Raw genomic sequence first — 23,439 nt, 5'->3', positions numbered from 1 at the left:
AAAAAGAAGAGGGGGAAACACATTTTTGTGTGTTAGTACTGTTGACCTTAGTTAAATTCACTTCCAAAATACCTCAAGAAATAAGTAATTTTATAAAGACAGTTCTAAAATGGAAAATACAAAGTCTGTGTTTTGGGAGGGGTGTGTAAAGAAGTGGAGCACACAGATTAAAGAGAAATTATTACAGATATATTTCTTAACCCACCTGCTATCAGGTCATCAAGAGTGTCGGTAAGCGTCTGCGCTGGAGTTGCAACCATTAGTCCATCTGGTTCTTGAACTAAGAGCCCCTGATCATGTCCAGTAATAGCAATCTGAGGCTGTCCTACAATCTGCTGATTACCTGATACTTTCTCAAGTTCAAGAGAATTTGTCCCATTAGAACCTAAGCCACTGGAAAAGTTACACTGCGGAGATGATAAAGGCTGGACTGGGACAAAATCAATTTGTTCTGCTGATGGTGGAGACTGTTGTTCTTCATCAATATCATTATCTTTAAATAAGATTGTGTCAACCTGAGATAACTCTGAAAAGTGATCCTCTGGGAGACTACCATCTCTTTCCCCTTCTGGGAAGACTCCTCTATGAGAGCACTGCTGGTGTAGAGAGACTGTGTCTTTCTGACCTTTGGTTTCCAAGTATTCTTTGGTAAATTGCTGCTGTGTTTTCATCTGCAACTGCCTTTCCACTTTCTGCAGTTCTTTCAGTATTTTCTTCTTCTTCTGAACTTGTTCTTCTCTGTTCTTTTTAAGTTCTTCTATCTTATCCTTGTTCAGAGGTTCACCTTGAATTAACTCCAATGACTTAAGCTGTGCTTTTTCAATAGCACTAATTCTTTGTCCCAGTTCATTCAGCTTGCCTTCAGTCTCCTCTACTATGCACTCCAAAGGCTGGTATGGGTGAAAAGGTGGCAGTAGGTCCTGATCTGCTACCTGCAGGGAACTGGACTTCTGCTTGGATGTACCTAAGCACATGAAAAATGTTTGAAAAAGTGCCATGCTAAAAAAAAAAAAAAAAAAATCAGCCTCCCCTCCCACAAACACGGACCTCCCTCCCAAAACCCTCATAACTAATTCTGTAGAATGAATGTTCAAAGAGTCACACCAGTATTAGGTAGATTAAAGCCTATACTCTCCAGAAAGCAGAGTCTGAGAAAAGGAAAGAGAAAAATTTTTAAAAATTAAACAATAAATAAATAAAGCCTACATTCATCTGTTACACACAGCACAAACTGGAATGTTGCCAATTCAAAAAATGAGAATTTCTAAAAATCTACACTTTAGGATAGGAAGATTTTGGAAATTAAGACAGGGCAGAGAGAAAAAAACAAAGAGGAAAGAAATTCTGCTGATTAGATTGGACTTTTTAAGGAATATCAAATCTAAAGCAGTACCAAAATAGTGTTGAGGATACCATTAATGCTAGCTTAATAGTCATTTAGAACAATTGTTCTTTTAGCAATACTAACTGTATTAAGTAAAGGTTATGATAAGAGACCAAAACTTATAGATCAAAGTAGGGAAAAGTACTTTTCAAATTGTCAAAATATTTTTCATCTTATATTAAAATATGTGAAATCAGTTTTTTCAAGACACATCTTTCTAAAATTCTCCATTAAATAAGTCTTTAAAACTTCTGCACCAGAACACTATATTAAACTTCTATCACAAAGGACAATTATCCTGAGTTTAAATAAACCCTTCAAGTAAAATCTATCTATAAGAGAAACACTGAATGATCCTAGGAGAAAAATCATACTTTGCATATAGGGTTACTCATATTGACAGTGTATGTTAAAAACAAAGGAAGTATATATTATTTTAAGGTTTTAAATTGCGTTTAAGTTACTCCCCTCATAACAAGTCAGCTGAAAATAATTAAAAATATTAACAATCCTAACATCTGGATGTGAAATGGAGGAAATATATTTTTTTCATGTACAATAACTAGTCTGAGACAAATTCAAGGCTTAATCTTATTTAGGAAGAACAAGGACTATTCATTAACAAAAAGGAACAAACTACTGATACATCCTACACAACATGAATGAATCTCAAAAACATTATACTAAGTGAAAGAAACCAGACACAAAAGACCACGTATTATGCAATTCCATGTATATCAAATCTGTAGAGAAAACGCAAATCTGTAAGGCAGAAAGGAAATAGTGGTTTCCAGGGCTTCTAGCAGTGAGAGTGAGGATTAATCACAAACAGGCATGCGAGATCTTTTTGGTGATGGAAATGTTTTAAAACTAGATGGTGATGGTGGTTACACAACTCAGTAAATATACTAAAATTCACTGCATTGTACATTTAAAACGAGTCAGCCTTACAGTATATAAATTAAACAGTAATAAAACTATTTTTAAAAAAGAAATAACTGGGTAAAAAATGGTTATCTGTTATTTTGGACTGCAGTCAACATATATAAATAACATAGGTAATTTGGGAATTTTTAAAATAAAATCATCTAATGTATTAAAAATTATTCTTTTTTTTTTTTTTTTTTTTAAGACAAAGTCTTGCTCTATTGCCCAGGGTAGAGTGCCGTGCCATCAGTCTAGCTTACAGCAACCTCAAACTCCTGGGCTTAAGCAATCCTTCTGCCTCAGCCTCCCACATAGCTGGGCTTATAGGCACATGCCACCACGCTCGGCTAATTTTTCTATTTTTAGTAGAGATGGGATCTTGTGCTTGTCAGGCTGGTCTTGAAATCCTGACCTCAAGTGATCCTCCCACCTCAGCCTCCTAACGTTCTAGAATTCCAGGTGTGAGCCACCCCGCCTGGCCTGGAAATGATTCTTAAGTCCAAAGGAAAAAAAGTGACTTAGATGTTAAAATGTTCTGAATTGCAAGTGGATGACAAAACCACTGAAGGAAGGAAAAAGAAAAAAAAGAGAGATTCATCTGCCTTTTTGCTAAAATGAATCTCAAAACTGCAGGTAGCTCAAACATATGCAACATGCATTATTACTGAAAAAATTATATGGTTTTCCCCTAGATACTGTCTTTAACAAGGTAAGAAGACCATAGTTCCAATATCACTGCAATCATTTTCAGAGGCTTAATCATTCCTTAAAAGTAAACTTCAGCAAAGTGTATTGTCTACATTCAATTATATATTTCTTTCTGAGTAAAGGTAGAGAAACATTTTATTCTTTCAGAGCAAAAAAACAGATTTGTAAGCTAAGGTTTATTACTACTTCCATAAGACTGCATAGGAGTCCATGTTTTGATTTACAGTATTTGTCTAAAGTGCCCAAAGACAATCAACAAACAGTTAAGAAGAGGAAGGTAAACAGTCACAAATAACAATGTATAAATCCACAGCACAGCAAGGAAACATTCAGTCCTGTAATAAATTCAATGACATCAGAAGAGTAAATTTAGAAGTTCTGCAAAGACTGAATGCTCCTTTAAACACCTGTTAATTTCAAAATGCCCTTATATAGCTACAATGAAATTTATATTTAAGATTAAGGAAAACTAGGTAAGAGTTCCATGCCAACAAGACTGGTTGGTCATTATGTTGTGACCATGTTGGACATTCACAGATTTAAAATCTTTATCAATAGTAAAATAATCCAAATTAAGACTAGAATTTTGAGGATAGAAACAGATAGGAATGGCCCTATCTAGTTAACAAATAATATGCAAGAAGCTTGGAACAGAAGATTACTAAGAGTAACTTATTTAAATCAATAGAGAGACTATAAGTTCAAAACGTGTATAGCATTAAAAATGGAAGACAGTGAAGGTAATGCACAAAAAGCAGTTCTTCCCAAAATAGCCAATGGCTGAGCATCTGTAACTATGGAGTAAGATTGCCTAGATACACATCAAAGCTCTAACACAAGCTATAATATCAAGAATAAATCAGGTTGGTGGAAAACAAATAATGTCACCTAATTATTGCTTGAAGCTGAAGCAACATCTTTAATTTTGGGATAAAGTAGATTGTGACAAGTATTCTTTTAGCAACAAAAGTTTCAATAGGCAGTGTCTCTGGTGTTATAAGACACCAGAAAATAAAGGTTCTATCTCCTTCAAACATCGCCCACTGTCAGATACAAACAAATAAATCTATTCATTGGTATCACTCAGTGGTACCATAAAGTACTATTTAGAAATACAGGTAAAGTCACCATCTTATCTTTTTGGTTTGGTTTCTATCCTACATCCTCTGCCTCTTACTTTTCCTCCATTAACAAATCTAGATAAAGTTTGCAGAAGCCATGATAACAGAGACAGGTTAAACACGGCCTTTATTATTTTACTGGCAGTGAGGGAATGAGGTGGACATATACTTGCCAAATATTTAGTTTACTATTGAAATGAACTTAATTCTATTAGTTATTTTTGTATCTAAAATAATTAGTACACTGTGCAATAGAAAAATAATGGCCAATGGAAAAAAATACATGATATAAAGATGGATTTAGATTAGATTTCATATTTCCTTACTTGGTTTTATCTAATCAAACTTAGTCCTTGTTCTGCAATTCTCTTGCTTTCTTATCTTACATCATCAGATAGCACCCTACCAGAATGATTTTTGAACAGCATTCTCACTGGGTCTTAAATAGAAAATAAAGTTGATTAAGTAGAACTGAAAATAACAAAGTACACCAAATGTGGTAGAGTATTACCTAACAGAATTTGTGTTTTGATAAATAGATATGTGTTGTGTCCTGGGTTTCAAAAATACTTCTTATTGTGGTCACAATCAAAAATAAAAGCCACTGGCCTAGAACTGGTTCATTTTTCTACTATGTCTAAATATGTGTCTCAAAATTTCCCAAACAGGGCACATTATACATCTTTAACACAGCAGTCTCTTAACCAAGAATGTTCAAAGATAGAGCATCTGTGTTACATGCTAACAGATTAATTCAACCTTCTTCCTTTTAATGTAAGAACTTATATTTTATTTATTGATTTTTTTTGAAACAGAATCTCCCTCTGTTGCCGGGGCTAGAGTGCCGTGGTGTCAGCCTAGCTCACAGCAACCTCAAACTTCTGGGCTCAAGCAATCCTTCTGCCTCAGCCTCCCGAGTAGCTGGAACTACAGGCATGCGCCACCATGCCTGGCTAATTTTTTCTATATATATTTTTAGTTGGCCAGATAATTTCTTTCTATTTTTAGTAGAGAGGGGGTCTTGCTCTTGCTCAGGCTGGTCTCAAACTCCTGAGCTCAAACGATCCACCCACCTCGGCCTCCCAGAGTGCTAGGATTATAGGCATGAGCCACTGCGCCGGGCCAGAACTTATATTTTAAAAGACATTATTAAATTTGGGCATACGTAAATCCACATAAGCATGATTACATAACAGAAATTGACTAAAGAATATTAGCAGTAAAATTTCCAGAGTCTATTATAATTCACTGTATATATAATTTTTCTATATAATTTTAATGATTTGATATAAAAATGTGAGAACTTTTCATGTTACCTACTCCAAAACACAACTCTAAGACATAAAGCAGCATGTTACTTTAATTCTTACTTTACATGTATACTTCTGTTTTCAATCTCTTTCCCACCATTCTAGAATGCTGCTTCTTTATTTTTTTAAACATCCTCTTTAATCACAGTATCTTTCTTCTCAAAAATTCTTAATTTTCTTCTGCTTTCAGGACAACCTATATTCTTAGCCTGGAATTCATTTATTTATCCAACAAATACTTGAACATCTAGTACAAGCAAGGCATGGTGGACCATACAAAGATAAACAACATAAACCCTGCCCTTGAGGAGCTTACAGTCTAAGAGGAGAGATAATATCCCAAAGCAATTCTTACATAGATCCATAAGGGGGCTAGTACTAGGATTTTCATCATAGCATTGTCTGTGGTGGTGGCAAAATAGAGGAAATCTGGGTACCCATCACTCGGAGAAAGCACAACTAAAGCGTGGAGGATATACACGGTGAAGCACTATGCTGCAGGTATAAACAATCTAGAGGTAGAAACATGGATAGATCTTAAAAACAGTGTTGAGTAATAAAAGTAAAAAATAAAATGAGATTATTCTGTAGCACAATACCATTTATGTGAACTGAAAATATACACAAAATAATAATTTATAAGAACTTTAAGAACAAAAGTATATACACACCAAACAGAATGATTGCCTATGGCAGAAGTAGAGGAATAGGAAGAGGAATAAAAGAGAATAAATAAAACAAGAGAGAAGCCATGATGACAAAACACCAGAAATTGATTATGATTAATTCAACCCTCTACATTTAAGCTCCAAAGGGGAAGGGAGTGAGCAGGAGTGACAAGAGCCAGAAGGAAGATCCAATAAAGCACTGTAGACGTTCAAAGAAAAGAAATTACTCCTCAAGATGGCTTGAGGTATACACAAAGATGTACTTTTTTTTATCAACATCATTTTAAATGTTTTACAGCAGATTAGTTCTACATCATGCCATTGCAGAAGATCAAAATGAGCCTTCTCTTTTAGAATCTCTGCAGAACCAGTTATTACACATAAGTTAGATACAGAAAGTGGCTGCAATCAGAAAATTTCTTTACAAAATTGATTTTGGAAAGGCAAAGGGATTACACTATTTATGCATCCTTTCCTACCTGCATATTTGTAACTACAAGTAATAAAGTTAAATAATGCTAGAACACTAAGCATATCATGCTCACTTAGTTTCATATTTTGTTTATAGAAGTGATTCTGAGGCCTCTGTTAGATGCCACCTAGAATCTCAAATCCTTGAAAACCAACAACAGATAAGTGAGATTAGTTGTCTCAATCAGGAGGATATGGATCAAGATGGATGAGCCTGTACAAAATGGTACAGTACACATGGGACATAAAAGAGAAGAATCTCTGAGTAGGACACATATCAAACACCTGAGTAAGATTTAAGGACACGAAAACATTTTAAAAGAATAGAGATATGAATAATAAAAAGATTTATTGAAAACAGGAGCAAAAGGTTATAAGAACTTGAAATGATGATTGCTACAAAAGGAAAAGAAAAGTCCTAGAAAGTTAAGAATTCTTTGTCTATCCTTAATCATATACACTACAGAGAAATAATATATGGACTTAGACAAAGCAAAAACAAAAGGATCAAAAAGCAATTTCTTCACTCAAGGGAGATTTTAAAAGAGAAGCTTTAAGAAGAAAAAGCAACTTTAAGGAGAAAAAGCAATAATATATCTTTAATTATTTAAGATAGGTTTTCTATCCCAGTAATGCAGTGTGCACTGTTACATCATCAATTGATTTTTCCTAACTCAGAGTAACATAAGAATATTATGATATACATGATGTACACGGTTTATACTAACATGACACCTTAATACAATGCGTTATCACAGTTTGATCCTGCATAAATGTTAGGCTGGAAATGCCACTGGTTGATATCAACAGCAAGTATTCAAGTGTTTAGATACAAGCATTAATTTTCTTCCTCCCCTAATACTTTAGTAAAATTAAAGATTCCTTAGAAGGTTAGTTTATTTTTATACTATTCAGTAGGTAATAAAATATCAACATGAAGAAAATAAGTAGATAGTATATTTCAGTAAGCAAAATTATGATTACACTTGAGCATCAACTTAATTCACTATGCAAATAGTTCAGATCATACATATTAAATCTAAATAAAAAATGTTTTATTTCCTCTCTGCACATATTCTGTCTAGCTTATTTCTTGGTTACTCTGTGGCTTTGTGTTAATATTTTTTAAAAACTATTCTTATTTAGTACTGAATTTCCCAAGCCAAATTTATTTTTTTTTTTTTATTTATTTTTTTTTTTGAGACAGAGTCTCACTCTGTTGCCCGGGCTAGAGTGAGTGCCGTGGCGTCAGTCTAGCTCACAGCAACCTCAAACTCCTGGGCTTAAGCGATCCTACTGCCTCAGCCTCCCGAGTAGCTGGGACTACAGGCATGCGCCACCATGCCGGCTAATTTTTTGTATATATATATTTTAGTTGTCCATATAATTTCTTTCTATTTTTAGTAGAGACGGGGTCTCACTCTTGCTCAGGCTGGTCTCTAACTCCTGACCTCGAGCGATCCACCCGCCTCGGCCTCCCAGAGTGCTACGATTACAGGCGTGAGCCACCGCGCCCGGCCCCAAGCCAAATTTAATATAGTTCTCTATAGGGGTTAGCCATACAAAAGCCAAAAATAACAAAAATAGAGGCATTTAGCTTTAAATATTTCACTAAAGGATGCCAGCTGGTTATAATGCTCACATTCCTTAACAAGTACATGTTCAATTTGCTTTTTAATTATTAAGATTAAAAATAAGAAAATCTTGAATAGCTAGGTATCTAATGGAAAACTGCTAAAATTAGCTTAAGTCAGAGAGACTACAGGTATTTCATCTCTAAAATTAATAGTTTAGAAATTAAGTAATCCTTGGTGAATGCCCTCAAAACTTTAAATTACTAAAACCCGCATAATTTGAAGGAAGCTTCTCTATGCTGCTCTAACAGTTGAAGCCAACCTACTTTTCTTGTTTTTTGTTTTGTTTTTTTGTTTTGTTTTTTGAGACAGAGTCTCACTCTGTTGCCTGGGCTAGAGTGCCGTGGCATCAGCCTAACTCACAGCAACCTCAAACTTCTGGGCTTAAGTGATCCTCCTGCCTCAGCCTCCTGGGTAGCTGGGACTACAGGCACGTGCCACCATGCCCAGCTAATTTTTTCTATTTTTAGTTGTTTGGCTAGTTTCTTTCTATTTTTAGTAGAGACGGGGTCTCGCTCTTGCTCAGGCTGGTCTCGAACTCCTAAGCTCAAATGATCCACCTGTCTCGCTTGGCCTCCCAGAGTGCTAGGATTACAGGCATGAGCCACCGCGCCCGGCCTACTTTTCTTAAACCATAGTATTAAAGATACTAATATACATATACACATCTCATTGTGATTTCAATAATCTAGGACTTGATTATCATATACTAAATGAACTATGTTCATAAATTTGTTTTTATGTAGATTGATATATATATATTAAAAAAACAGGGTCTCACTCTGTCGGCCAGGATGGAGTACAGCAGTGCAATCATAGCTCACTACAACCTTAAACTCCTGGGTGCAAGTGATCCTCCTGCCTTAGCCTCCTGAGTAGCTAGAACTACAGGCACACACCACCACACCAGGCTAAAGTTTTTAAAATTTTATTTAGAAATGAGATGTAGCTATGTTGCCCAGGGTGGGCTTGAACTCTTGGCATCAAGCAACCTCCCTGCCCCGGCTTCCCAAAGTGCTGGTATTATAGGCGTGAGCCACCATACCCACCTGTATGTAGTTTTAAAAATTCTACACATTACCTATTTTCTTTATTTCAGAGAACTCAGATATTAAAACTGGACATGATTATCAAGTGAAGGTAAATCTATACATGAAGGTACTTTTCATTTACAAATGAAAAGAACAGAAACTATCGGAACTCATAAATACCAATCCTTTAAATAGTGTATATTCCTTAATAGTCATTTGGATATTATTTACATACATTTTGATAGTTATTTGTCCAGGTTCACATATTGATAGATGGTAACCCACTATATTCAGCATTACATGAATGAAACTATAATTCTTAAACTTCTCACTCATTAACTAAATCAATGTTATAAAGACTAAACTAAATAGCAAACACTTTCTTCATGTTATACTATTGTTTAAAGAATTGTCAAATGGAAAATCAAGGTCTAATAAATTTTTGCTACTTTAATATAACCAAGAACTTGGTTTTGTTTCTTAAGTATTTTCATCTCTGTCAGATGAAAGCTACATCTAGCAGTGTGTTAACAGGGAAATAAGAAGTAGTCGTTTTTCCTAGCCCTTATGTCTTTTCTATTTTAAATAGTCTGTAAGACTATTTGAATTTGTCAGAATTATTTAACTCAATTAACCATGGATACACAGTAACCATGTACATTTTTTGATTTATTAATTAGGTGAAAAAATACCCATTGTGAGAAAATTCAGTAACTAACCTTTTTGTACTCCTAAAAGGGCAGGAGAGTTCTCCTGTGAAGTTCTGTCAGGTTCCTGGGGAGGTACAACCATGGCAAGTGTATGCATTGGTACACGTGGAACCTAAAAAATCAACTCAAAAAAAAAAATCATCTCAGACCAAAAGAATAAAATAAAGGCCCATAAATGAAACAGAGATACTATTTTAGGTTTCCTTCCTATACTACCAAATTCACTTTATTTCTTAAAGCTTAAAGAAAAAACAAAAGCCTTCACCAAAGATTAATTTCTGAGAATAGTGATTGAACAATCAGGTAATCTATAAGTAATCAATGATTTAAACTAAATGGAATTAATATTCCTCTCTTGCTGAAGATAAAGACTTGCTGGTTCCAATTATACCTAAACCTAGGAATACAAGCCACATATTCACTATTTACTAGCCAATTTACTCCTGTTCAAATTCTACATGTGTTAAGAAAAATAACCAAGATATTTCTTGAATTGGGGTATGCTAGCAATTCTCAGGAAGAGTTTGTAGAAAAGAATTTAGGATTTCACTGAACTTAATACACTTGGTTTACATGCTACATTCTCTCCATGACTTTAGGTAAGTTTAAAGTTACTTCCATGAATTTTTAGTGCATACATCCTGGTTATCTATACTTTCCTGGTTGACAAAAGCCATTATCTCTATGATAATATGGCCCTTGGAGGTATTATGAAAAAACTTGTTTTTGGTTCAGGATTATGCTCAATGTATTCATTAAAAAGCAAACAAAAACCTGGAAGACCTAGTTGTAGTAAGGTAACAACTTGGAATACTTATGATTATATTTGATATTACGTGGTTTTTAAGCACCACTATTTTCAATAAATAAGACAATAAAAAATTCCTTGTGCCTTTGAAGAAAATAAATCTTAAAGAATTTAGAATCATGATTTTCCTAATACATAATAGAAAACAGAAACAAACCCATTTTGCTTAACACTGATTTTAAACAAAACTTCCAATCACTTTGAAGAATATTTATATTAACAAATAAGCTCCATTTTACTTTACCTGAGATTGATCTTGAGAAGGTGGGGTGAGGTGAGACACATCTGTGCTTGGAACTGACAAAACATTATTCGGATAATCCAACAGATAAGAAACAACATTAGTATGGCCACCCTTTGCAGCTTCAATGAGCATTGTTGAGCCATCCTGAGGAAAAATTGACATGATAATTAATTCTTTGTAAATTTCTTCTTATAATCCAATTGATACACATATGTAGTTTCCTAGCAGCTCATATAAAATCAAAACTCATTTAAACAGTAATAAATTCTAGCACTAAGAGATTGAACATATATATTTTTACTTTTTTTTTTTTTTTTTTGAGACAGGGTCTTCCCCTGTTGCCTGGGCTAGAGGGCAAGTGTTGTAAATGCTCACTGCAACCTCAAACTCCTGGGCTCAAGTGATCCTCCTGCCTCAGCCTCCCAAGTAGCTGAGACTACAGACACATGCTACCATACCTGGCTAATCTTTAAATTTTTTGTAGAGCCAGGGGTCTCATTATGTTGCTCAGGCTGGTCTCAAACTCCTGGCCTCAAACCTTCCACCTCCGCCCCCCAGAGTGCTAGGATTACAGGCATGAGCCAACACACCCAGCCTGTTTTACGTATTTTTATAATAATATGTATATTATTTACTTATTTTTAAGTAGAATACCTTGAGTCGATGAGTAGGGTCAGCCCCATGAGCTAAGAGTAGCTCAACAACTGCCAGATGGCCCCCTGCACATGCCAGTGACACTACAGTATGATCATTATTAGCTGTAGCCCTATTCACATTGGCACCTTTGAAGAAAAATAAACACAAATCTTAGTGAAGGATGAAATCAAGACAGTATCATTTTAAAGATTTTTTTGAAGTGTAACATAGATAAATAAAGTACACAAATCATAAGTGTTATAGTTAGAAAATTTTTCACAAAGTGAACACACCTGTGTAACCAGCACCCAGATCAAGAAACAGAACATTATCCACATACCAGAAGCCCCATCTTGTGCCCTCTTTCAATCACAACCCACCCCACCAATGGTAACTACTACCCTGACTTCCAAACTGGTTTTAGTTTTTGAACTTTATATGAATGGAATCATACAATGTACTCTTTTGTGTCTGGCTTCTTTCGCTCAATATTATATTTGTGAGATTCATCCACATTGTTGCACGTAGTTGTAGTTCATTCATTCAATATCACTTTTAAAATGGAAAATCTAGAAGACTAATAAATACATACAGGTTAACGAAAGCATCAAATAATATCATTGTATGTAATTCTCAAAATGTTTCTAAGACATTTTTGATTTACTTCTAGAAAGTCGCAATATAGCCAGGTCTCAAGTAGAGAAGACAGATTTTTTTGAAAGCAATATTGAAGAGAAATATAATTCTTCATGCTGTGTATTTTTAGAGTCTGGGGAACCTGGATATGAAGAGAAGGTTATCCAATATCCAAATATGTTAGTTGAAAGGGTATTTAGTAAGTTGTTCAATAGCTCTGTATGATATGACCTGAAAAAAGTCTGAAGGCAAAATCTCTTAACGTCATAGCTTCTTTTTTGATAAATTATTTTTGACCCCTGAAAAAGGAAATGGTTTTTAGTTCAGCTACCTTTAACAATCCCAAAAGGTCTCAACTAGAAAGTTAAGACTATAGAAATATTCATTCTTCATTCTTCCTTAATTTGACTTATAAAATAAATGAGAGAAAAATAAGCCAATACTATTATTTCATTTTCAGAAAATAGCCAGCTGAACCTAATCCTAACTTGCATAAAAGTACCTTTTAGGAAAGGTAAGACATAGCAATGAATATCTTTACATTAGCAACATGAGATTATTTTAGATGATGGGATTATTTAGTATAGAAAAGATAAAATCAATGTGTTCCTATTCCTGACAAGCCTGATTATATTCTTAGTAGGTTGTTGTTGGATATGACTAAGTTTCCTTTTTAGTAAAGAAACATAAAAGAACTCGAAGGGTATTCATTACTTCTGTGTGGCTGAGGTAAATAGCTTTTACAAATTATGTTATAGAACCTTATGTAAAGATATGTCTTACTTGGCAGCAAAAATGTGATACGAATAAAATAAACCCAGTTTTATCTAATTAAAGAAGAAAACAAGTATGTTTAAAATGACAAGATCTTACCCTACATTTTTAATGTCACAAAATGTCAGAATTCTATTAGAATATAAATATAAAATTTTTATTTTAATAACATGACACCACCTGAGTAGATCTTCCTTGCATTTTTTTTTTTTTTTTTTTTTTTTTTGAGACAGAGTCTCACTTTGTTGCCCAGGCTAGAGTGAGTGCCATGGCGTCAGCCTAGCTCACAGCAACCTCAAACTGCTGAGCTCAAGGGATCCTCCTGTCTCAGCCTCCCGAGTAGTTGGGACTACTCGGCATGCACCACCATGCACCACCATGCCCGGCTAATTTTTTCTATTATATATTTTAGCTGTCCATATAATTTCTTTCTATTTTTAGTAGAGATGGGGTCTTGCTCTTGCTCAGGCTGGTCTTGAACTCCTGAGCTCAAACGATCCGCCCACCTTGGCCTCCCAGAGTGCTAGGATTACAGGCGTGAGCCACCGCGCCCGGCCTTCCTTGCATTTTTATCATCCTATCCTAGGACCTTTCATCAGATGCCAGTACCTCTGACACTATACAAAGAGTTAGGATGAAAATAAAATTGCCAGCATTACCATTTTTGATCTATAAATAACGATTTTGTGTGTGTGGGCTCAGACAGAAGAGCATATAAATGACAATTTTATTAGTTCAACTTAATATTGGTTCAGCAGCATTTCACTTTTCTATAGTGAACAATTTTGAACTAATCATTTATCCATCAGCTGAAATTCTTTGCCTAAATATATTCTTCTAATAATAGAATTTCTAGAGGAATATAAAAATAAGACCCTATACACTCAGTTAATTAACTTTACCAAAAACAAGTACCACAATAGCAAACTTTCTCTCTGGCTTCCACCCCCATCTCCAGCAGAATTGCCTTATGATTAAGTGTTGAACATCTACCTAAGTATAGCTGGATATTTTATATTTGGCTTTTCCAACTTTTGGGAGCAATCATATGCTATCTGGTTGATGAAAATTAAAACTCATAAAGAAAATCCCTGGTACACACCTCACAAACTCTATGCTTACTAAATAAAATACAACAAAAGACTAGAAATATAGTATTTGTACTGCAGGTAAAGCAGTCTTAATATAAATATAAATTGCAAATTCCAATAGTTTAGGAATTTTCTTTTCAGAAACTATAGCCTCTTGGAAATGATCACTTGCACTTTCTTTACCTTTGCTAATAAGAAATTGCACAGTGCACAAATGACCAGCTCTTGCAGCTTTCATCAAAGGTGTTCTTCCACCTTCAGATTCATGCTCCTAGTAAAGAAACAGAAAAATTAATCCATCAGTGCCAACTGATTAACCACCTATTTTAAACACTTAGTACTAATGATATAAGAAATAATGAGGATTTAAAAAAAAATTTTTTTAATTGGTTGAGGTGCTGGGGATTGAACCCAGGGCCTTGTGCAAGCCAAAATGTGGCTTTAATACTTACTCAATGTAGCCACTTCTACTGCCCACCTCAATTCTTCTAACATATAGGATTTTCAGTCCACACTAGATGGTATAACATTTTAAGGGCAAGTTCAGTTTTGCATACCGAACAATAACCATTAAAGATAAGACTAATGTTTAGTTTGGTTTCCAAAGAGAAATAACTGCATTCTAATTCTCAGTTTAAAAAGATGTTTTCCTAACTATTCATCTGGACTGTGAAAAAGGAACCTTATTCCTGTGAGGTGATTAGAAAGATCTTGATCTTATATCAGAAGCCAATAAGAGCTCTATCAAAGGATGGAAACAAATTCCTGAAGAAAAACAGTATGGTATTTAAGGAGTAAAGGAAAAAGAAAAATAGACAAATGGGTAGGTTTTTTTTAAGTAAAAAGTAAATACTTGAATAGTCAAATGTTAATGGTGCAGTCTCATAATGCCAGAGATTGCTATTCTTTCTAGGAAGTTTGCCAGCAAGAGGAATGAATGATAAAACAGCTTCTAACCATACCTCATACCAAATGCCACTAAAAGGAACTTTCTTATATGGTGAGTAGTACTATTTGTTGGGAGAACTGTGAACACATTACATTCATCTAAGTATTAAAATGTACCTAATATATTGCTTCCATGAAAAGTTCTCTCACTATCCCCTCTTTCACTATGTATGTATGTTTCACAAACATACAATTTCTGTTGTTCTGGTTCTCTTTTGTTACTAAGAAAAACTTGATAAAGAACAATGATTATGTTAAGGCTTTATTTCAGCTCTACCCTTTTAATTAACTCGGAAAAATCCTAGACACTCTGCCAATAGAATACAATTTAGTCTGTTTACATAACCGTATCTGATCTACAAATCAGGCAAAACAACAGTAAGATATCATAGTAGACTGTCAGTCCAATGGAAATTTGACAAGTGACAGAAATTCCACTCTAAAAGATGTTTCAAAAAAAAAAAATCTTTATAGTGTAGTTATCCCTCAACCTCCTATAAAAATTAGTTTATGCTTTGACCTTTTAATTGTTATACATGTTAATTAGAAAACAGTCTTCATTAATTCTAGGTTATGGAAAAGATGAATAACTATAAATAACGCCAAAATAATTTGGCTTTAGAATAGATCTTGAACTCATATTCAAATGTAGGTAAATCTAACATTCTGGCAATTTATTTCAAACAAAACAGAATATACACCATTAAAAGTTACTCAGAAAGACCTAGAAAATTGTCCAGTTTTTTTTTTTTTTTTTTGAGACAGAGTCTCACTCTATTGCCCGGGCTAGAGTGCCGTGGCATCAGCCTAGCTCACAGCAACCTCAAACTCCTGGGCTCAAGCAATCCTACTGTCTCAGCCTCCCAAGTAGCTGGGACTACAGGCATGCGCCACCACGCCCAGCTAATTTTTTCTATATATTTTTAGTTGTCCAGCTAATTTCTTTCTATTTTTTTAGTAGAGACAGGGTCTCACTCTTGCTCAGGCTGGTCTCGAACTCCTGGGCTCAAACGATCCACCTGCCTCGCTCGGCCTCCGAGAGTGCTAGGATTACAGATATGAGCCCCCTCACCCAGCCATTTGTCTAGTTTTTCCATCCAACTAATTTCTGAACAATCATTACAACCAATTACATCCTAGAAACAAACTGTCCCTTTAACAACTTGTTATTTCCACTACTGACTAGATCACTCTTCCTATTACTGACTTACACTTCTATGAACTTCTCCTTCATAAACTGCAATCATATATTAGTTTGTGTCTCCTCCTAGAAATCATAAGCTCCATGAGAGCGATAATCGTATCCATATTTGCTAACCATTGTACACCTAATGCCTAAACAACAAAGTGATAGATTGAATACTGTTTACCAAGCAAGAACCTAAACATAAATGATCTCTCAAATCTTCCCTCATAGTACAGAGGTGTGAAGTTTTTATTTTCTATTGGGTACATAAGAGAAAAGTTCACTAAACATGAAATTAAAATGCTAGCTAAACTTGAGAGAAAGACATTGATTATCTGCATTTGATAATACGTTATTACTAGAACATGGGTGGGCAATATTAATGTCACTTTTCCTTTCTTTCCCTTTTTCTCTTTCTTATCTCTTAAGCCTGGCAGTGGCATCCATCAACATAATCAGGTTCCATGAGTAATGGCACAGACTAAAGATTTTGAAAGCCCCAATTAGAATGAAATTTTTTAAATAACTTAATTTTGTATATTTAAAATATTACCATAACTGTTAAAAGAAATAAGAAAGTAGAGTCCCAAGACCCTTACCCTAAGTCGTTTCAAAATTTAACAAACTAATAAAATTCCTGAAATAAAAGGTGTAAAAAAACTACCTATTTTATTTTCTTCCCTATAAATTCATTCACTCATTTGGTTTTGAACAATACAATTACATTTGGGGAAATGGTTAATAAAACAATGCCACATCTTTATAATGTATTTGTAGCATTTTATGTCCTAAAATTAATAATGTACATCCCACAACATAAAACACTTGTGCAAAGTATCTGATCACTAAATCCTTCTTTTAAAATAGAATCAAATTTGTATGTACTGTACTACTTACTTTTTTGAATGCTGTATTTATTAGTATAGACAATATTTGTTCAAGACCAATAAAATGTTAGGATATAAATTATTTCTGATTTTTTCCCTTCATAAACACAGAAAATTATTTTCCAAAGCTACAAACTTAGATATTGTGCAGTTTAACATTTCTTTTTATGTTCTTGGGAACAGCTAGAATAAATTATATAGGAATTATCCCTTGAAACTTTGGTAAAATTCACCCATAAATCTATCTGGACTCCTTACCTTCATTGGATGTATAATTTTAAACTGATTCAATTTATAATATATGGTTATTGTTCTATTGAGGTTTCCTATTCTAGAGTCAATTTTGATATTTTATATATGTATAGCAAAAATCAGTATTCATTTTATCTGAGTATTCAAATTTATTGATTGTTCATGACTACCGTAGGAATTTTAAAGATTTCTACTGTATCTAATAGTTATAAGTCACTTTAAGTTTATATTTTTTATCTATACTTTTCCCCCTAAAAAAATCTGTCTGGCTTACTTTATCTATTTTTAGTAGTCTTTTTTTTTTAAATCAACTTTTAATTTTGCTCTTCATCCTATATGTTCTTTCTTATCTCTTTTTTTATTGTTTTCTATTGTATTAACTTTTTTCCCCAAAATATTAAGGGGGTAAAAATGTTTTAGGTTACATGGATCATTTCTGTAATGTTTGAGTCCTGGCTATAGGTGTGCCTGTCACCCAAATAGTGTTCATAGTATCCGTTATGTAGGTTTTTCCCCCATCCCCTCCACCCCTGCCCCTCTGGTTAATTTCCACTGAGTTTTACTTCCCTCTGTGCACATGTGTGCTCATTATTTAGTTCCAATTTAATAGTGAGTACATGTGGTATTTGCTTTTCCATTTTTTTTTTTTTTTTGATATAGAGTCTTGCTTTGTCACGCGGGTAGAGTGCAGTGGCATTATCATAGCTCACTACAACCTGAAACTCCTGGGCGATCCTCCTGCCTTAGCCTCCTGAGTATCTGGGACTATAGGCGGGCACTAGCACGCCCAGCTAATTTTTTTTTCCTTCTATTTTTAGTAGAGACAGGGTCTCACTCTTGCTCAGGCTGGTCTTGAATTCCTGAGCTCAAGCAATCCTCTCGCCTCGGCCTCCCAGAGTGCTAGGATTACAGGTGTGAGCCAATGCATCCGGCCTGTTTTTCTATTCTTGAGATACTTCACTTAGGAGAATGGTCTTCCGTTCCACCCATATTGCTGCAAAAGGTATTAATTCATCTCTTTTATGGCTGAGTAGTACTCCATGGTATACATACACCACATTTTATTAATCCACTCAAACTGATGGGCACTTGGGTTGATTCTACATCTTCACAAAGGTGAACTGTGCTACAATAAACATTTGAGTGCAGGTGTCTTTTTGATGAAAAGTCTTCTTTTCCTTTGGGAAAATAATAGTGGATGGCTGGATGGAATGGTGGGTCTGCTTTTAGTTCTTTGAGGAATCTCCATACTGTTTTCCATAAAAGTTATACTAATTTGCAGTCCCACCGACAGTATATAAGCATTTCTTTCTCTCTGCATCCATGCCAGCATCTATTGTTTTTGGACTTTTTAATAAAAGCCATTCTGACTGGGGTAAGGTGATATCTCATTGTGGTTTTAATTTGCATTTCCCTGATGATTAGTGACAATAGGCTTTTTTTCATACGTTTATTGCCCAATTCTCTTTCTTCTTTTGAGAGGCTTCTGTTTATGTCTTTTGCCCAATTTTTAATAGGGTTGTTTGGTTTCTTCTTGCTGATTTGCTTGAGTTCTTTGTAAATTCTGGTTATTAGCCCTTCATTGGATGCATAGCTTATGAGTATTTTCTCCCATTCTGTAGGCTGTCTCTTTGCTCTGCTGATTGTTTCCTCAGGTGTGCAGAAGCTTTTTAGTTTAATCAAATCCCATTTATTTATTGTATTAACTTTTGCTTTTATCTTTATTATTTCCTCCTTCCTTTGTGCTGTTGTTCTCTTATTAGCTTTATTTAATTTTTTATATATTTATGTATAAAGCTATAATTTCCCTTCTAAGAACCATTTTAGTGTATTCTCACCCCTCCACCAAGTTTGGGAGTGTAGTGTTTTTCTAGTAATTCAGTTTCTACTTTGTAATTTTTACTGGATACCTCTAACCTCCTGAATTATGCAGATGTATTTTTCTTCAATTTTCAAATGTAAGGGACTAAAAAAGATTTTATCGCTGATTTGTAATTTTAAAGCAATAGAGATTAGAGAATGCAACCCATATTATAAGGAGTTTAGGAGTTTCTCAGGACTTTTGTGAGGCCTAAAACATGGACAATTTTTATAAACGTTCCATGTATTAGAAAAGAATATATAGTATATTTATGGGAAGCAGAATGCTAGCTCTCTATAAGAGAAAACTTAATTTTTCTATTTTTAATGATTGTTTTATCTATTTGATATATCAGTGTCATAGAGAAGTGTGTGAAAAAATCCCACCACTACAAATGCAGATCTGGCCATTTTCCTTATAATTTTGCAGTTTTCTATTTTATTTGGAAGATAAATTATGAGTTACTGATTAGTAACTGATTATTATATCAGTTGGAGGAGTATTTGCAAAAATGCTTTTGGCTTAAAATTTCATTTTGTTTGATTAATATTACCTTACATAACTTTGTCCATCACTCTGTCAACATTTTCCTGTCATTTTGCTTTAGGTTTGTCTACTGAAAACAGCATTTGCTAGATTCTGATTGTGAATCTGATTTCAAAAGTCTATGTCCGGCCGGGCGCGGTGGCTCACGCCTGTAATCCTAGCACTCTGGGAGGCCGAGGTGGGCGGATCGTTTGAGCTCAGGAGTTCGAGACCAGCCTGAGCAAGAGCGAGACCCCATCTCTACTAAAAATAGAAAGAAATTATATGGACAGCTAAAAATATATATAGAAAAAATTAGCCGGGCATGGTGGCACATGCCTGTAGTCCCAGCTACTCGGGAGGCTGAGACAGGAGGATCGCTTGAGCTCAGGAGTTTGAGGTTGCTGTGAGCTAGGCTAACGCCACGGCACTCACTCTAGCCTGGGCAACAGAGTGAGACTCTGTCTCAAAAAAAAAAAAAAAAAAAAAAAAAAAAAAAAAAGTCTATGTCCTTTAACAATGGAGTTCTTGAATAGCTTTATATTTGTTCTAATTACTGATATATTTTAAAATTAATCTTTTAAAAGTTATTCAGCACTTTCTCTTCCTCCTTCTGAACAACAAAACAATTCTAGAATAGCTTTTTTAACCCTCTAATATATCTTTTTGAATTTTATGGTATTGTCTAGAATTTTAGTATTACTTTTAGTTTTAAACATAAAAATTTAGGTTTTTAAACTCAAAAATTTCTATTGGTAATATGTTTTATCAATATTTTGCTTACTGTAGCTTCTCATATCCCATACCTTCCTCAATTTTCTTCTTATTGATGTATCTATCTTCTAGTAGTTCTTTTGGCAAGGGTCTAACGGTGGTAAGCTCTTTTATTCTTTGTAGATTTGAAAATATGCTTATTTTTCCTTCTCAGGAATGGTAATTGAGTAAAGAATTCTATATTGTGTTATTTTATCTTGGTATCTTGAGAACATTACTTCCTATTTTCTTCTGTGATTTATTATTGAAGAGACTATCAAAAATTTGATGCTTGCTCATTTGTAGGCGATGTATTTTCCCCCTCGGGTAGCTTTTGAGATATTTTTCTTTACCCTTAAAAGTCCACATTTCATTTGTTCTGCTTAGTGATTGATACGAGTTTTCAGTCAAGGGTTTATGTCTGCCTTCAATTCTAGAAAATTCTTCATTATTATCTCTTCAAACATTTCCTCTCCTTCAGGAACTTCTAACACATGCATGGTGGAGCTTCTTAATCTATCTAATTTTTCTCAATTTCTCTTTCATATTTTCTATCTCTTTATTTTACACTATATGGTATTATTTCTTGTTTTATCGCCTCATTTGTTAATTCATTCACTCCTCCTTATTCAACTGTGTCTAATTTACTATTTTACCCTAAATATTGAATTTTTCCCCTCAAACTTTATTTTATACCCTGTTCTTCATTCGGTCTTGGCCATCTGGCCAAGTACCTGCCTGTTCTTAATATATTGTTTTATTATCTCACATTGTTTTGTGGCTATTGGTCATAGTTTAAAATAAACATGTTTAGAATTCTCAGGATTAATGTATTTTATTTCAGTTTCCTCGGGTATGTATTCTCCTGTTTTGCTGCTTTTTGTCTTCTTACATTTTGATTCTCTCTCTTGACAAAGATTTGCTCTTGAGCATTATAATTTTTATATTTGAGAAAGCTCGTTTTCCATGGGAAGTATTTTGTTTTGTTTTGGCCATATACAAATGTATCCTTTAAAAGATGGTTTGGAAGTTGCCTCAGTCTGGCTCTTCGAGTCTGTTTCAGAAGTAGGTCTTTCATTGGCAATTTAAGGGTTCTTGTCCCATAGAGTTATTTCAGTTCTGTTCCCATATCAAAGAAGGGTATCCTACAAGTTTTTATAGTTACATTATTGTCTTTGCTTCAAATTTGCTAATTTCTAACTGTAACGCTGGACAGTTGCTCCAGTTTTTTCCCATCTTGGTTCACAGGTAGGACAATATTACCCTGGTTCCTTGCTTTATTCAAGTAGACTAAATCTACTGGCCTGCTCTATGTGAGATGCATTCAGTCGGATTCTCCTATACAATTTGAAATCCCAGCCCCTACTGCCCATTTTTTTAGCATTAATTCTCCTTGGGACTATATCTTCAGCTTGATTTCTAGTCCACAGAGATCTTTAATCTTGTTTCTGGCAGGCACAACTACATATTTTTAGATTCATTTTTCTCCCATATTTTATTTATAATTTCTATATACTTGAAATGGTGTGTCAGAGACGTTTCCAAATATACTAAAAGTGACTTCACCTTCTTGACTAGAAGTCATTTGTACTTTTTTTTTTTTTTTAAAGACAGAGTCTCGCTCTTTTGCCCTGGCTAGAGTGCCATGGCGTCAGCCTAGCTCACAGCAACCTCAAACTCCTGGGTTCAAGCAATCCTTCTGCCTCAGCCTCCTGAGTAGCTGGGACTACAGGCATGTGCCACCATGCTTGGCTAATTTTTTTCTATATATATTTTTAGCTGTCCAGATCATTTCTTTCTATTTTTAGTAGAGACGGGGGTCTCACTCTTGCTCAGGCTGGTCTCGAACTCCTGACCTCCAGCGATCCTCCTGCCTTGGCCTCTGGAGTGTTAGGATTACAGGCGTGAGCCACCGCACCCGGCCATCATTTGTACTTATAATTACATTTGTACTTATAATTAAACAACCTTGAGATACCTGAGAAGAACTCATTCAATACATAATAACCTAAAAAGAAAGAACTTCGCCTTTAAAAAAAAAATGTATTATTAGCAGTTTTGTATATTTTACAGGTAGTTTTAGATAAAAAAAATTGATAAGTTTCCCAGTTTTAACTAGTACAATTTAAAAATATGCATGTATGCTATTCCTTAATAAAAAGTTAACATTAAAAAGTGAGAGGTCAGCCAGGAACAGTGGTTCACATGTGTAATCCTAGCACTTTGGGAGGCTGAGGCTGGAGGATCACTTGAGCTCAGGAGTTCAAGACCAGCCTGAGCAAAACTGAGACCTCGTTTCTACTAAAAAATAAAAAAATTAGCCAGGCATGGTGGCATGTGCCTGTAGTCCTAGCTACTTGGAAGGCTGAGGCAGGAGGATCGCTTGAGCCCAGGAGTTGGAAGTTGCAGTGAGCTATGATGACGCCACTGTACTCTATCCCAGACAACAAAGAGAGATCCTGACTCTAAAAAACAAAAAAAGGTTGAGAGGTCACATTTAAAGGTTTTTTTTGTTTATTTTAAAATGAGACAGGGTCTTGCTTTGTTGCCCAGGCTAGAGTGCGGTGGCATGATCATACCTCACTGCAACCTCAAATTCCTGAGCTCAAGCGATCCTCCTGCCTCAGCCTCTGGAGTAGCTGGGAGTACAGATGCAAGCTACCACACCTGACTGATTTTTCTATTTTTTGCAGAGACAGAATCTCGCTCTTGCTCAGATTGGTCTTGAACTCCTTGCCTCATGCAATCCTCCCACCTTGGCCTTCTCCCAGAGTACTAGGATTACAGGCGTGAGCCATCACGCCTGGCCTCCATATTTAAAGTTTATTAAGGTAAGCTAATCACAAACAGGTAAAAGATATTGATAAGTATTAG

The 23,439-nt window shown here is 34.8% G+C and overlaps 1 protein-coding gene across 2 annotated transcripts in view; it reads right to left on the bottom strand.

The window, feature by feature from the left end:
- Positions 1–23,439, bottom strand: part of ANKHD1 (ankyrin repeat and KH domain containing 1) — a 123,288-nt gene that overhangs the window by 31,921 nt on the left and 67,928 nt on the right. For both annotated transcript variants that reach the window (XM_069483735.1, XM_069483733.1), the window contains 5 exons: positions 14,337–14,424; positions 11,671–11,798; positions 11,017–11,160; positions 9,974–10,076; positions 206–964 (listed from right to left, as the gene is read on the bottom strand). In XM_069483735.1, the coding sequence (XP_069339836.1) occupies positions 206–964; positions 9,974–10,076; positions 11,017–11,160; positions 11,671–11,798; positions 14,337–14,424 (1,222 nt within the window). The remainder of the gene's footprint in view (positions 1–205; positions 965–9,973; positions 10,077–11,016; positions 11,161–11,670; positions 11,799–14,336; positions 14,425–23,439) is intronic.

This window comes from Eulemur rufifrons, chromosome 10, assembly GCF_041146395.1.
Source record: "Eulemur rufifrons isolate Redbay chromosome 10, OSU_ERuf_1, whole genome shotgun sequence".
Classification (NCBI taxonomy): Eukaryota; Metazoa; Chordata; class Mammalia; order Primates; family Lemuridae; genus Eulemur; species Eulemur rufifrons.
The sequence above is the reverse complement of the archived record's forward strand: the minus strand, read 5'-3'. Positions and strand labels throughout refer to the sequence as shown.